Below are 15,785 nucleotides of genomic sequence, written 5' to 3' on the forward strand. Positions count from 1 at the left end.
TTCGATTTCTCGGTTGTCAACCTCACTAAAACTTATGCCGTAAATCTAAATTGATTTATCTACACAATGGTGTATAACAAGCCTGCCTTTGTAGTCAGAATCATTCGTAGCAGGCCTACCAAAGTATGTCAACCGTAATTATTTCGTCTGGCATGAAAAAATGAATAATTGTGTTATTAAAATTTGGGAAATTATTTACTCTAAGGAATGTATCTCAAAGCTGAGATCTTGCCTGGCTTTGGCTATACTTTTTGTCATTTTTTTCTATAAGTTTTGGATTTTCAAATATTTTTACTTCCAGCATCTCGGAATTCACATTTGGTGAGGAAAAATTGGTACCATTAATGTGATTACAAGTGTCAGACCACCAATTCACTCCCTCCAATTTAGAACATATGTAAAAGTAGCCCTTCACTGACAAAAAAATAGTGCTTTTGATGTCATTGTTTACTTAAACTAACCAACAAATTTGCAGAAATGAAACTTTTGGTGAAAAAGAAATATATCTAGATTATTTTGAGCCAAAATTTACTTGTCTATGAGTTTGCATTAAAAATTGATTAATGCCCTCCATAGTAAACTAATTTAAGATTTAAGGTTATTTTGAGTAGCAATTGGATTCCAAATGGTCATTCTTTATTACAAGACTTTAAACATGTGTTGAAAATTGGCATGTAGAAAGGTGATACATGTACAATTCAGGATATGCCTGGTTTCTATGAAGTTAAACTTAAGGTAAAATATTTTTAGAAAGCTGTGGAAATTGAAAAAAATTGGTTGAATAGATAGGGATTTAGAATTGGTGGTCTGACACCTACAGAGGATAAAGTATCTAGTAAAGTTTTGTCATGAGAAAATATTTGACATCCTAGATCAAGGATCATTATATTTTTTCAAGACCATTAGGTATCATCAATAAATTTAAAATTCAAAATTAAGCTATAAATTGTAGGTATAATGTATCATGCTACAGGCAGCAACCCTCTTTATTCTGGAAAAGTAAGTGAAATATCTCTAAATATCTAACATAAAAGTATATAGTTCTTTTCATTAGCAATAATATAAATAAATGTAGTTCATGATCAAACTTCACAGTGAAATCAAGATACTTTTCTTTTTCTATACAGTGCAAGGATCATTTAGTTTTATTTACAAAATCTTTCAAGCTTTCAAACTTTCTGTGAAATCACACTGAAATAACCTGATTCACACTTATTTGCAATTTACAAAAATATGCATAAACATCTCACAATTTTTAAAATTTTGACAGTTTGCCAAAAATTATGAGCCAGGAAACACCTATTTATAATAGGTGTTTCCTGGCTCATGATTAGCCTTATGCTCTACTGCCCCCTAAAACATTTATTTCCTTGCCAAAAAAAAATTTAAAAAAATATTCAAGTAAACAATGAATTCTATTTCCATTAAATTGAGGAGATGTGGTATTATTATTTCCAATAAGACAACTATCCGTAGAAGTTCAAATGACAAATATAAAAGAATAAAATCTCACCTTACGGCCTTCAACAATGAGAAAATCCCATGCTGAGTAGTCAACTACAAAAAGGACCCCAACACAAAAACTGTGAAACAATTGAAAGGAGAGAACTAGTTGCCTAGTTTACACAATACAATTTACAAAAAAAAAAACAAATATGACAGACATGTCAACTTAGTTATATAAATATGGAGAAAAAAATTACAAAAGTTGTGGTGCAAATGATCAAATTACTAGTTGTGTAGTGTTAAACCAGATTAAATTAGAAAAAAAATATGAATTATAAAGTAAAAAACAAAAGAAATCCAATCTACTGACCATGCTGACAATTTTTTTGGTGTCAGGACAGGAGAGGTTTCACACATAAACAGATACATATTTTGGGCTTATAACTAAATCTATGTATAGCTTTTTGTCATATAATCCAAACAATGCTTATATTACAGATTAAACAAAATAAGATGTCTGTTGTCAGCTCAGGATATGATTCATGGACCAGGAGAAGGGGGAGACAATCCAATGAAAATCAGTTACGTTCTAAATCTAGATCAGCCACACGTTCTCATATCAACCATCCAATTTACTCCGTGTTCAGAAATCCTCAAGGTTATACAGAATTAAACCTGAGCAAGCAGCTTTTAACAGTTGTACCACAGGAGGTATCTCAGTTCACAAGACTTGAGGTACTCAATCTATCCCACAATGCATTAGATGACTTGCCAAGCTCCCTTGCACGGATTCGAACACTGAAGTTTCTTCTGGTAGCAAATAACCTGTTAACACATCTGCCTGAGACCATCACAAATCTGACACATCTGATAATGTTGGATTTAACACATAACAAATTAACAAGTCTTCCACAAAATTTGGGGTCCTTACGTGTCTTACAGACACTCAAACTAGGTCAAAATCAATTTGAAACTTTACCACATGACATTGGTCACATGACCATATTAAAAGATCTTGATCTCCATAGCAATAATCTGTGTTATCTTCCTTTTACAATTCAAGTATTACGAAAGCTCAAATATTTAAATTTGGCAAATAATCGGTTTGATCAGGTGCCGATTCCAGTCTGTAAACTACATTCGCTCAAAGTTCTCAATTTCCGTGGAAACAATTTACAAAGCCTTGCACCTGATTTTGAAGCTCTTACAAATCTCAGGGAACTCAATTTATCCTACAATCATTTTGAAAGTATTCCAACAGCTATTTATAGTCTGAGTGAACTGAGATATCTGAATTTAGCAGGGAACCAGTTAAAACATGTGTCACATCACCTGACCTGTTTACAAGGACTCCAGGTTTTACATATTCAGGGGAATCACATCACATCTTTCCCAGACGGGTTTGTGCAGATGCAATATCTAAATATAGCATCCAATCAACTTACAACATTGGCTGTTGTCAACAGTCGAAGACTGAAATACTTAAATCTGAAAAAGAACAATCTAGAAAGTATGCCACTGGGAGTTTACAACATTGCTAGACTAGAAACATTGAATCTGAATAATAACAAAATCACCAGTGTTTCTAAGGACATTGTACAACTAAAGAAGCTGAAATATTTAGATCTAGGTGACAATGTTCTCTCCTGTTTTCCAACTATCATTGACAAGATGAAAAAGCTGGACTACTTCAATCTAATTGGCAATAATATAAGCCATCAAGTCAAACTAAATAACAAAGATAATCCTGAACATACTCATTTCCGTAAATCAAAAAGTGCTAACAAGCAAAAATTCTCAAGTTCAAGATTACAAACAATTAAACAGTTATCTATGATTGGTTCAACACCAAAACATTCTCAGAAATCAACGTTTTCTGAATCACATGACCTAGATGAACTGTTGCAGAATGGATTCTCGAGGAAATTACTGGATAACAATTACGGATCAGTTATAATTAGACGACAATCTGACGACTTTTCTGATGACTGTTCTTCCTTGACCTTACAGAACCATTTTATCCGAGGTAATAAAAGTGATGCTGGACACAGTATTGTTACCTCCAAAACAGAAGATGACCTGTTTGGAATATTAAACCAGTTAGAGACCTTCCTAAATCAAGATTTCAGAGACCCGTCTAATATCTCTCTATCAGGCAGGTCAGTGATATCTATAAAAATAAGATGTGGTATGATTGCCAATGAGAAAACTCTCCACAAGAGACCAAATAACACAGAAATTAACAATTATAGGTCACCGTACGGCCTTCAACAATGAGTAAAAACCCATACCGCATAGTCAAGTTTACCTTACGGGAAAGAGAATCACTCTCTGTCATATCAAACTTTAAGATAGCAAAATAGATAAAGATGCAATATTTTTTAACTTCTCAGAAAAGCTCTGTTTTAAGGTATATTTATAAGGGAAGGACAGTAAAACTGGTAAATACATCCTTAAATAATTAAAGTCTGTACCTGAGGCCCAGAATCTGCTACCTTTTAATTTCAGGACAGTAACAGTAATATCTGAGACCTTAATGAGAACAGAACCAGAGCAATGTAATGGGTATTGTTCTCTATCTCACAAGCTGAGAGTTTATCTGTCACTGAGGCCCACCACACTAATATGTTACTACCTTTCTATTACAGGACAGTAACTAGCAGTATCTGGGACCCTTATGAGAACATGAACCAGTCACAGTGTAATGGGTATTGTTCTCTCACAGAGGCCCACCACACTAACATGTAACTACCTTTTTATTACAGGACAGTAACTAGCAGTATCTGGGACCTTAATGAGAACATGAACCAGTCACAGTGTAATGGGTATTGTTCTCTCACTGAGGCCCACCACACTAACATGTAACTACCTTTTTATTACAGGACAGTAACTAGCAGTATCTGAGTCCCTTATGAGAACATGAACCAGCCACAGTGTAATGGGTATTGTTCTCTCACAGAGGCCCACCACACTAACATGTAACTACCTTTTTATTACAGGACAGTAACTAGCAGTATCTGGGACCTTAATGAGAACAGAACCAGTCAAAGTGTAATGGGTATTGTTCTCTCCCGAACTGAGAGTTTCTCTGTCACTGAGGCTGGTGGCAACTTCATATCAGCTGTTGAACCTAACATGTCTGTATCCATACCTCCAAGGTCAATTAGTGGAACATTACATGCTAGTCTAAAGGTATTTAACTCTCCTAAAAAACTGCAATTGAGAGGCAGACAATATCAAAGGGAAATTCTGCCTCACAAGTCAATGACAAATTGGATTTTCTGTATTTTTTAAGGCTTTTTGACCTGCCACTTTCTATGTCTATTTTCCAATCTATCAAAGACCATAAGGCCTGAACGGCATAAAAAGAAAATAGTCAATATCAAACTTGACCACCATTTTGTCATCAGTAACAGCATATTAAAGTTTTAAGTGCATTCGTTGAAGAGCTCATAAGTGCACAGAAATGACACAATCTATCAAGAACAACAACTCCTGTACTATAAAAGAGAGAATTATCAATATTGAACTTGACCTCCATTTTGTCATCAGTAACAAACATATGTAATGAAAACCATCAGAAACGACATAAAGTGCCATTTTCCAATATATCAAGGACCATAATTCCTGAACCGTAAATGTGAAAATGGTCAATTTCAAGCTTGACCTCCATTTTGTCATTAGTATCAACATATTAAAATTTGAAAAGCATTGGTTGAGTGGTTCATAAGTTATTGCATGGAAACTGTAGACAGTCTCAAGCCCAACAATCATACTCAACCAAAATAATAACTCGATTTTTCCTCTTGAAAATTCAGTTAATAAAAATCATTGCATGTCTATTTAACATTTCAAACCTGTATATTTTTTACAGATAATCAAGGTCGAGAGGGAAATGTTGAGTAACCTTCGTGAAGACAATACAATCATTGCTAACCTCTTGTCTGTTGGACCTATTGTATTCTTAAAGGCTAATAAAGATACTGACTTCAACCATCTCGTAACCATGACAATACCTACACCAAAACAAACATCGCATGGACATTTAATTTTACTGACAATCAGGGAAGACAACTCCTGCATACCAACATCAAGTGGTCACAGACAGAAACATGGATATATCACACTGAATGCTTGGCAACTAACAGGGTAGGCCTTGTACAAATTACAGTACATGTATGTCCAATTATTTTCTTGTCAGGTTTTGTTCAGTTTGGGCCTTAGAAGGTACAGTTAAATCTTTGATGTGTTCATTATTTGTGTTTTATGGCCTTGTACAATGCTCTTAAAAGAACAGTCAAATGTTCACATTTGATAAATTTTGCAGTAAAATAAGTACCACAAATATAGCACAAGAGTGCACACGCTGAAATGTCTCGCCTTCTTTACTAATCACTGATATTATGTTGATAGTCCTAAATATAAAGCTTTATTACAACTGTCACATGAACTTAACATTAACAAAGAAAACTAAACATTGACCAATGAACCATGAAAATGAGGTCAAGGTCAGATGAACCATGCCAGGCAGGCATGTACAGCTAACAATTCTTCCATACAACAAATATAGTTGACCTATTGCTTATAGTTTAAGAAAAACAGACCAAAACTTAAAAACTTAACTATAACCACTGAACCATGAAAATGAGGTCAAGGTCAAATAAAACCTGCGCGACTGCAGATAGATCATAAAATATTTCCATGCATCAAATATAGTTGACCTATTGCATATAGTATTAGAAAAAAAGACCAAAACTTAAATCTTAACTTTGACCACTGAACCATGAAAATGAGGTCAAGGTCAAATGACACCTGCCAGCTAGACATGTACACCTTACAATCATTCCATACACCAAATATAGTAGACCTATTGCATACAGTATAAGAAAAACAGACCAAAACACAAAAACTTAACTATAACCACTGAACCATGAAAATGAGGTCAAGGTCAGATGACACCTGCCAGTTGGACATGTACACCTTACAGTCCTTCCATACACCGAATATACTTGACCTATTGCTTATAGTATCTGAGATATGGACTTGACCACCAAAACTCAACCTTGTTCACTGATCCATGAAAAGAGGTGGAGGTCAAGTGAAAACTGTCTGACGGGCATGAGGACCTTGCAAGGTAAGCACATACCAAATATAGAATTTAACATTACAAAAAATGTTAACCTTTTTTTCAAGTAGTCACTGAACCATAAAAATGAGGTCAAGGACTTTGGACATGTGACTGACGGAAACTTCGTAACATGAGGCATCCAGGCCTTCCACCTTCTAAAATATAAAGCTTTTAAGAAGTTAGCTAACGCCGCCGCCGCCTGATCACTATCCCTATGTCGAGCTTTCTGCGACAAAAGTCGCAGGCTCAACAAAAAACTATACACACACAAACTTCTTATTCATAAAAGATAGTGGCAGCTTTGAAAGATGAGCTGTTTTAATATAACAAACAAGAATTTGTTCTGTGCACATAAAACTTTTCAGATTTTACAGATATAACCATCTTAACATGACCTTCATTTTACATTGGAATATACCTTTACATTCTTTTTCTGCTTTAAGTTTCCATTTTGTTCACTCCTTATAAAATTATGACATTTATCTCAGAAAAAAACCTACTTTATTTTATATATGACAGAGTAAAAAGAGATATACAAGTATATTACATTTTGTCAATGTGCTTCAATTTTCATTTGTTAAGAGGAATGCATATCATGTCCATGGCTTCCAAAACGGTCATATATTCCGGACTTGACCGAAATTTATATAAAAAGTCCGGCTGCTCTCAGCCTCAGACGGTCAAATATCATAGGTTTGCCACTTTTTGTTATTCAAGGCATTTTCATAAAACGATCATTTCACTTTTTTTACCAACTATCCCTTCAATAAGTAACAGTGAAGCCATAAATCATTCACTGATTACAGGTATAACCTTTGATGAGGGACCTTAGCTTGTCTTAATCAATAGAATTGATGATGCATAACAATGGACATAAAGGTGATCAGGTAAACGAGGTCAAACATGTAAGCGTGTATGGAACAACATCCTATTTAATTACGCTTTGTAGATATTATTGTAAATGAACATTCAGTTTTAAAAAAGTATCCTTAGATTTTAAAATAATTCTTCAAATAAGAATATTTATAAATGAATTCGAATTTGTATGATATTCATTATTATATTTAAAAACACTGTACATCGTGTTAAATATTGGGGTACGCTAAAGGGTTTTCAAAGTTATTTTCTTACATTTCAGCGGGTTGCATCTAATTAATTTAGTCTAAAAGATTGATATTATAAGAAATACGTTAATAATTATGATTTGATGAAAAATTTGAAAAGGTTTTAAACGAATAATAGTCAGAACCACGTTGTTTGAACTAGTACACGTGTGCGCATGTGTCTATTGTGCGCTGGTGGGAAATTTGATTATGCATCCTAATTCTTCAATAATGCTAAAATTATCATTAATACCTAACGTTCATTTCGAGTATTTTCTTGAAGAAATAACTTGAAAAGGCTACTTACCTCAATCGTAAACGTACACGGATATTACGTATCCGTCTCTGATCCGTGAATTACCATTGTCAAGTCAACATCCGGCATTAGGAAAATGTGATTTTAAAAACGAAAGTAAAGTTTTTGACAACGTTATTTTGCACAAATAAAGAGTTTAAGCGGAATAAGGCATAATTAGTACGCCGATGTTGCACACTTCGAATGCTGGACTTTCAATTTAACACTTTACATTTAACACTTTACGTCAGAACATCGAATTAATATCAAAGTCAAGTTTAATATAGTTTTAATGTCAATCATTGGTTATATGATGGCCAACTGATTATCATAATTGCCTAATTTACTAAGTCTAAAGGGATTTAAAATCGGGATAAGATATGAAATGTTCCGGCTGGCTCAAAAATTTTTTGGAAGCCCTGATCATGTCCCTGATATTCTCTCTTACATTCTTGGTAATATCAGTTCTTTTTTCTTTTTTCAGAAAAGTTGCTGTGATAACCCAGGCAAAATGTAAATACAAAGCTTGCAAGTCTATGGAGATGTTACTGAATGTCATAGAAGAATCTGTATAGTCAATTGTGATTTAACTGAATTTGACCAACAAATCTGTATAGTCAATTGTGATTTAACTGAATTTGACCAACGAATCTGTATAGTCAATTGTGATTTAACTAAATTAAGTGAAGAATCAGTATAGTCAATTGCAATTTAATTGAATTTAACTGCCGAATTTGTATAGTAAATTGTGATTTAACTGAAACTAACTGCAGAATCTGTATAGACAATAGTGATTTAACTGAATTTAACAGAGAATTCTATATAGTCAAATATGATTAAACTGACTTTATTAGAAGAATCAGTATAGTCAATTGCAATTTAACTGAATTTAACAGAAGAATCTGTATAGTCAATTGTGATTTAACTAAATTCAACAGATGAATCTGTATAGCCAATTGTGATTGAAATGAATTTAACAGAAGAATCTATATAGTCAATTGTGATTTCTTAAATTTTATAGATGAATCTGCATAGCCAATTGTGATTGAACTGAATTTAACAGAAAATTTTGTATAGTCAAATGCGATTTAACTGTCGGAATTTGAAAGAAGAATCTGTATAATCAATTATGATTTAACTGAATTAACAAGTCAAACACCTCTTGATATGAAAAAGTGACACATTTGTTGACCATTTAACTACAATCAGGTTCTAAAACATGTGCAATTTAATGAACCATTACTTTAATAAAACAGGGAGCATTCTCACAATCATCACATAAGTTAAAACACTGTGAAAATCTTATTATAAAGTAATATACATCCATTATAAAACATACAAGTAATGTTACACTAGGTGGTATATCCTGGTTTCTCTTAAGGTTGTGGCCTGTTATCTATTTCTCATTTGAAGAGATACTAACAGTATGTGATATGAATAAGTGATACAAACTAGAGGCTCTCAAGAGCCTGTGTCACTCACCTGTATTTACTGATGCTTTGGAAATCATGTAAAATAAGGTTAAAATCATAATTAATAGTATTAGATATTAGATATTATAATGATATCTAAGATAATAACAAAAAACTGCAAAATTTCTGTAAAATTACTAACTCAGGGGCACCAACCCAACAATGGGTTGTCAGATTCGTCTGAAAATTTCAGGGCAGATAACTCTAAATCTGATGAACAGATGTGCTCTAAATGCTTGAGTTTCAGAGATATAAACCAAAAACTGCATTTGACCCCTATGTTCTATTTTAACCATGTCGGCCATGATGGTTGGAAGGCGGGGTCATCGGACAAATTTTTAAACAAGATACCCTAATAATGATTATGGCCAGGTATGATTAAATTTGTCTCAGTAGTTTCAGAGAAGAAGATTTTTGTAAGATTACAAAAATTTACGAAAAATTGTTAAAAATTGACGATAAAGGGCAATAACTCCTAAAGGGGTCAACTGACAATTTTGGTCATGGCGACTTATTTGTAGATCTTACTTTGCTGAACATTATTGCTGTTTACAGTTTATCTCTATCTATAATAATATTCAAGATAATAACCAAAAACTGCAAAATTTCCTTAAAATTACAAAATTCAGGGGCAGCAACCCAACAACAGAATGTCAGATTTGTCTGAAAATTTCAGGGCAGATAGATCTTGACCTGATAATCAGTTTTACCCTATGTCAGATTTACTCTAAATGCTTTGGTTTCAGAGATATAAGCCAAAATCTACATTTTACCCCTATGTTCTTTTTTTAGCCATGGTGGTCATCTTGGTTGGTTGGCGGGGTCATCGGACACATTTTTTTTAAACTAGATACCCTAATGATGATTGTGGCAAAGTTTGGTTAAATTTGGCCCAGTGGTTTCAGAGGAGAAGATTTTTGTAAAAGCCAACGACGACGACGGACGCCAAGTGATGAGAAAAGCTCACTTGGCCCTTAGGGATCATAGATGTATTCTTACGAGGAAGCTCCGAGCATGCTCGGAGGATGCTCGGAGCTTTTTAAGTAGGCTCTTCTCAGCAGTTTATGTGACAATAATTATCATGATCCATTAAGATGTCAATCAAATCTATAGCACTTCTATAATAAGGAAAGTAAAGCATTATAGAGGAAGCTCAATTAACACCTGTGTAAACATCTGGTATATTCAAATACATTTTGCATGAAATTTACAAAACTATAAAATAGATTAGAAATTCTTCAACAGTACTGTGAAATGCTTGAAAAGAAATGGCAAGTCTCCACAAAAAGTAAAAGTCATTAAAATATTTTCTTATTATATTGAATAACCATTCTTTTTTAATAATAAAAAAATTATTAAATTTTATAATCAGATTATATAATTTAGATATAGTTTAAACTATATAATATGCTACATAAAAGTCATCAAGACACAAACAACAGTCAGGGGGCGATACTAAACAAGTTAAATTTTTTTTGTTTTTAAAAATTATTTAATAACTCAATAGTTATTTTAAATGTCAATAGAAGCATGGACTAAATGTAATTTTTCAGAATTTTTATAAGATTTTATTAAATAACATTAAGTATTTATCAAATGTGAGATGAGTATAGAGATAAAAGGTTACTTTAAAAATAAGGACAAAATTATTACTTTTATAAATTATGTAGAAGGTCCAGTAACAACAACACTTTAAGGAATGCTCCAGTAATTTTTTTTTTTTTTTTCTATAATTTTAATTTTTATAAATTATTTTATACATCTTTGAAAAACTTAGTACTTATAATTATTTATGGAACATATGTTATTGTTTTAGATTACACATTATTAATAACTTCAAGTCTTAATTAAATCACAAGGTTCCATCTATTTATATCTGTCTACCATTAAGATTTTAAAGGAAATGGTATTTTAATAGTCCCAAGAGGACAATCTTTGACCCAGAATCGTGGCTCAGAAAGGCAATTAGTGTTTCAGGAGGATTAGTTTTATAGTTATAGTTTTCATGGGAAAAAATAACCAGATGTCTGTGAAAATTTGTTAAAGCTATTAAAACCTGAATGAATGGGCACATATAAAAATAATATTAAAATAAGTTACTTATACATGAAATAGAAGTAATATATGATATAGCATCGTTTTCAACATAAATTGCATAGGTAATTTTGAAAAATAATTGTTTAAGTAATGCCCCTAACTAAACAATGGTAATATGTTTTTTTTTTTTATATATAAAATAGCAAACTTAGTTCTTTTATAGAAAATTATCGCTACTTTAGGATAAGTTGTAATTCATTATTGGAAGGCTGGTTATAGGGGGTAATATCACCATTGTTTTTCCCCTAGTACGTCTCTGTTTAATTGACTTTTTTTTTTAATTGTGTAGAATTTATCTTTGTTTTAAATAAAGAGATATTTGGCATGAGTAAAATTTTATTCTGTCCATTACTACAGGGAAAATTTAACATGAAATTGTTTTTCCCCATAAGTCTTTGTTTAATTTGCCTTTTTTTTTTTAAATGTGATGAATTTATCTATGTTTTAAATAAAGAAATACTCTACATGAGTGAAGTTTTATCCTGTCCATTACTACAGTGAAAATACAACATAACTTTTCATTGCAGATAAGATATTAAACGTCACCAGAAGTTAACCAGTCAAATTCCTCTCCCCCTTTTTTTTGCTGTTTACCAGCTTTAGTAGCAATGTCCCCTTAAATTTCCAAAATATTTTATAGCAACACCAATAGAATTTTTTATTGCTTTGAAACACCCAAGATTCATGTTAACGACCCAAAAAAAAAACTTTCTGCAATGAAATGCAGGGTAAATTTCCAACAACTGTCAAATTAAATGGAATATAAAAAAAAATCAACCATTTTTGGCTTGAAACTGAATGTACTATATTTTGGTGGTATTACACCTGAAAGAATTTTGACAATATAACAGAGTAAAATAAATGGATTTTAGTTCAGCAATCTTCTATTTCCTTTTCTCGAATGACTTTTTAATATATATAAACAACTTCTATCAAAAGGAAAGTAAAGCAATGTAGAGGAAGCTCAGTTAACGCCTGTATGTAGAAAGTCATTTTATATACATGTATAGGCCTTTATCAGTACATACTATCAATATAAAACAGATCCTAAAAATATAAATATATATACTAAAAAAATTTTCTATAAGATTCAAACTAGTTATTTTTTTTCTTTTTAGCTTCATGAGTATAATTGTAAAAAAAAAAACAACATAAATCAAAGTTAGTAAGAATTTCAGGCATAATTATGTTCATTAGTATAGGACATTGTGGCAGTTGTTAGGAGTTGAATTAATTATTTTTTGCTTGTTTTATGTTATTTAATATTTAATTTATACAAGTAAAATATGATCACACAATTTAAAAGTAAATATTGATACGAGTTACTCTGCAATCTGTCCAATAATACTGTTTAGAAATATGTGTAGTCGCAAAACATTATTATCAAAGGTTTATATCACAGCATGATACATTATATAAACATTATAGTTTGAGGGAATAACCCATTTTACAGTTTCAGTAGGGATAATTATCTTAGAGCATCCTCTTTTATGCTCCATATTAAATATTTTGTTAATATTAAAATGCTGTATGCTGTTAAATAAAAAACATCTTCAACAATAATAATTGATTTCAATTTTAAATACAGTTATAAAAAAATAAGATAGAAACTGATGATATTAGATTATCTTATATATGGTAGATAAATAATAATTTAACCCCTAAACTAAAGTGGTATAGTCATGACCACCTATTGTCATGTTCCTACAGTAATGAGAGTCGTATGCTGAATCAAAAATGCTTTTAAGCAAACCAATTGAACTATAATTACTATACATCTTTAAATATTTGTAAGTGAGGGACCTTAGAATATATAAGTCAAGTCTGCAAATTATTCAAGAAAATTGCCTGTTCTCTAGGCCTCAAACACTAAAACTTCTTAATTCCATTTTCCTAACTTGAAATAAATTATTACAAGAATTTTTAACTGCAGTTATAATACATAGTATAAAATAACAGTATGTTTTAAACTGGTATTCAATTGACTTAAAGCATTAGGGTAATGAATCAAAATTCTAAATTTTAAGCAGACAGCAAAATAGATTGTGTAAATGACTTCTCAATTTGATGATGATTTGCTCTTCTGTTCACATATATAAATAGAAAAATGAGGTTTATATGAAATGGAAATCTTGCAATTATCATTCAGGGATAACAAATGTAATTATGACTTTCTGCATTTTGATTAAGCTTAAAAGAGATACTTGAAAAAATAAGTTGACATTTTTTATACAAATCAATGTAATGAAGAACTAGAATTTAAAATAAAAGACAAAAGGGATTTCAGAACAAAGTATAATTTTTTGTTGTAAAGTTTTTGGTCCACTGAATCCATTTAATTATCATAAAAATAAAATCAAAAAATTTATACAAGAAATAGATATAGAGGATTGCTGAACTAAAATTAATTTATCATAATTATTATATTGTGTACAGTCTTTCAACCCAGCCTATGAATTACAACTTTTTCCCAAAGTAGCCATCATTTTCTATTAAAGAACTAAAGTTTGCTATTGCATATAAAGTTTAACAAATGATTATAAATCAACTACCATAGTTTTTGTCTTTGGTGACTTTTATGTTTAATTTTATGTAGTATAGATTTAATTAAGCTATATTTATATTTTAAATATAAAATTTGAGTATTTTTTTTTTGTATTGAAAAAGAATGATTATAAATAAGAAAATATTTTAAAAACATTATCTTTCTGTGAAGACTTGATATTTCTAGCCAAGCATTGTACAGTACTATTGAAGAATTTCTTGATATCTATTTTATAGTTTTGTAAAATTTCATTCAAGATTTATTTGAATAGACCAGATGTTTTCACAGGTGTTAATTGAGCTTCCTCTATAATGCTCTACCTTCCTTATTATAGAAGCCCTATAGATTTGATTGACATCTTAATGGATCATGATAGTTATTGTCACATAAACTACTGAGAAGAGCCTACTAAAAAAGCTCCGAGCATCCTCCGAGCATACTCGGAGCTTCCTCATAAGAATAAATCTATGATCCCTTAGGGCCAGGTGAGCTAAAAATGTGTTGAATTGATTGGCCTATCCTGCAGTGTTACGAAATTTCAACATTTCCATAGGCTATTTTTAGGTCAAAGATAACTTTCATAGGTAACAACCGCCTACTTTCCCCCAGTGGCAACAGAAATTTGAGATTTCTGCAACAAAATATATAAAACACTCGCATGTTTTACCTGAAAATATTCTTTTTATCATACTTGATTCCATTCTGAAGCATACAAAAAGCTTGAAAATGATTGATATTGAAAACGGAAGCAGACTTATGACATTATACTGTTTAGGTGAAAAAGTCAAGTAAAATGTCTGTAGAACATTCTTTTTCAAACAAAGATCATTTTCACCATAAGAGAAATAGGTTTAACAACTCATGAGAGTTAGATATCGAGTTGGATATCACCTGATATCAACACTCGTTATCAAAAGTTATAGGCTCGTTTATTATCATATTGGAAATTAAATAACTCAAGCTGATATCAAGCCATACCCAATTCTCTGTTAATATGAAACCTACAATCCTGGGTCACAAATTAGTTGACATGAACTTACCATTATAAAACAAAAATGTAATGTTATATGGTGGTATTGCATGGTTCTTGGGTAGTTTGTCACAAATCAGTTGACATTTCAGTGTATATTCAGCACCATCTCTTCCTGATGAATTCTCCTGTAGCATTACATTCTACAATCAAGAAAAAAGTGTTCATACTCCTCTTGTTTAAATATGGCAGTGTCTGCGCGTACCCACATACGGGTACGAATAGTCAAATTGCCATTCATAGGCTACACGTACCCACATCCGGTTTTATAATAAAATGCCATCGGATCGGGAATGAAACATGAAATATATACGGAATTTTTCGCAATTAGTGAATAAATTGATTAAAACTACTCAGAATTTTTATGAATATTTATATATAGGTAAGTGAACAGTTTTTCTCAGTTAATAAATATTCTTAAAATGGAAGAGAGTGATATACATGTGGGGAAGACATTTCAAAGTTATCATGAATTGGAACAATTTGTTCAGAACTATCAGTCGATTAATTTTATACAATTGTATAAAAGAAACTCGGAGTCAATTGCAGCTGCAGAAAAAAGAAGAACTGGAAACACAAAAATTATTTCTGATAAAACAAAGGCCGATGCCAATAATCTTTTAGATGCTTCGTTAATAAATAACAAAATATTTGACGAAAATGTAAACC

The 15,785-nt window shown here is 31.5% G+C and overlaps 2 protein-coding genes across 2 annotated transcripts in view; one reads left to right on the forward strand and one right to left on the reverse strand.

Annotated features, from left to right (window-relative positions):
• The window catches only part of LOC127723140 (structural maintenance of chromosomes flexible hinge domain-containing protein 1-like), a 121,136-nt gene that overhangs the window by 15,091 nt on the left and 90,260 nt on the right, over positions 1-15,785 (reverse strand). Inside the window, exon 39 of the mRNA XM_052229641.1 lies at positions 15,127-15,259. Coding sequence (XP_052085601.1) covers positions 15,127-15,259 — 133 coding nt within the window. The remainder of the gene's footprint in view (positions 1-15,126; positions 15,260-15,785) is intronic.
• On the forward strand, positions 1,958-9,220 carry LOC127723141 (leucine-rich repeat and death domain-containing protein 1-like). The gene is made up of 4 exons (XM_052229642.1): positions 1,958-3,605; positions 4,446-4,638; positions 5,321-5,595; positions 8,457-9,220. Exons 1-4 carry the CDS (start codon positions 1,960-1,962, stop codon positions 8,545-8,547), a joined length of 2,205 nt encoding a protein of 734 aa, XP_052085602.1. The 5' UTR covers positions 1,958-1,959; the 3' UTR covers positions 8,548-9,220.

This window comes from Mytilus californianus, unplaced genomic scaffold (assembly GCF_021869535.1).
Source record: "Mytilus californianus isolate M0D057914Y unplaced genomic scaffold, xbMytCali1.0.p SCAF_13, whole genome shotgun sequence".
NCBI classification, from domain to species: domain Eukaryota; kingdom Metazoa; phylum Mollusca; class Bivalvia; order Mytilida; family Mytilidae; genus Mytilus; species Mytilus californianus.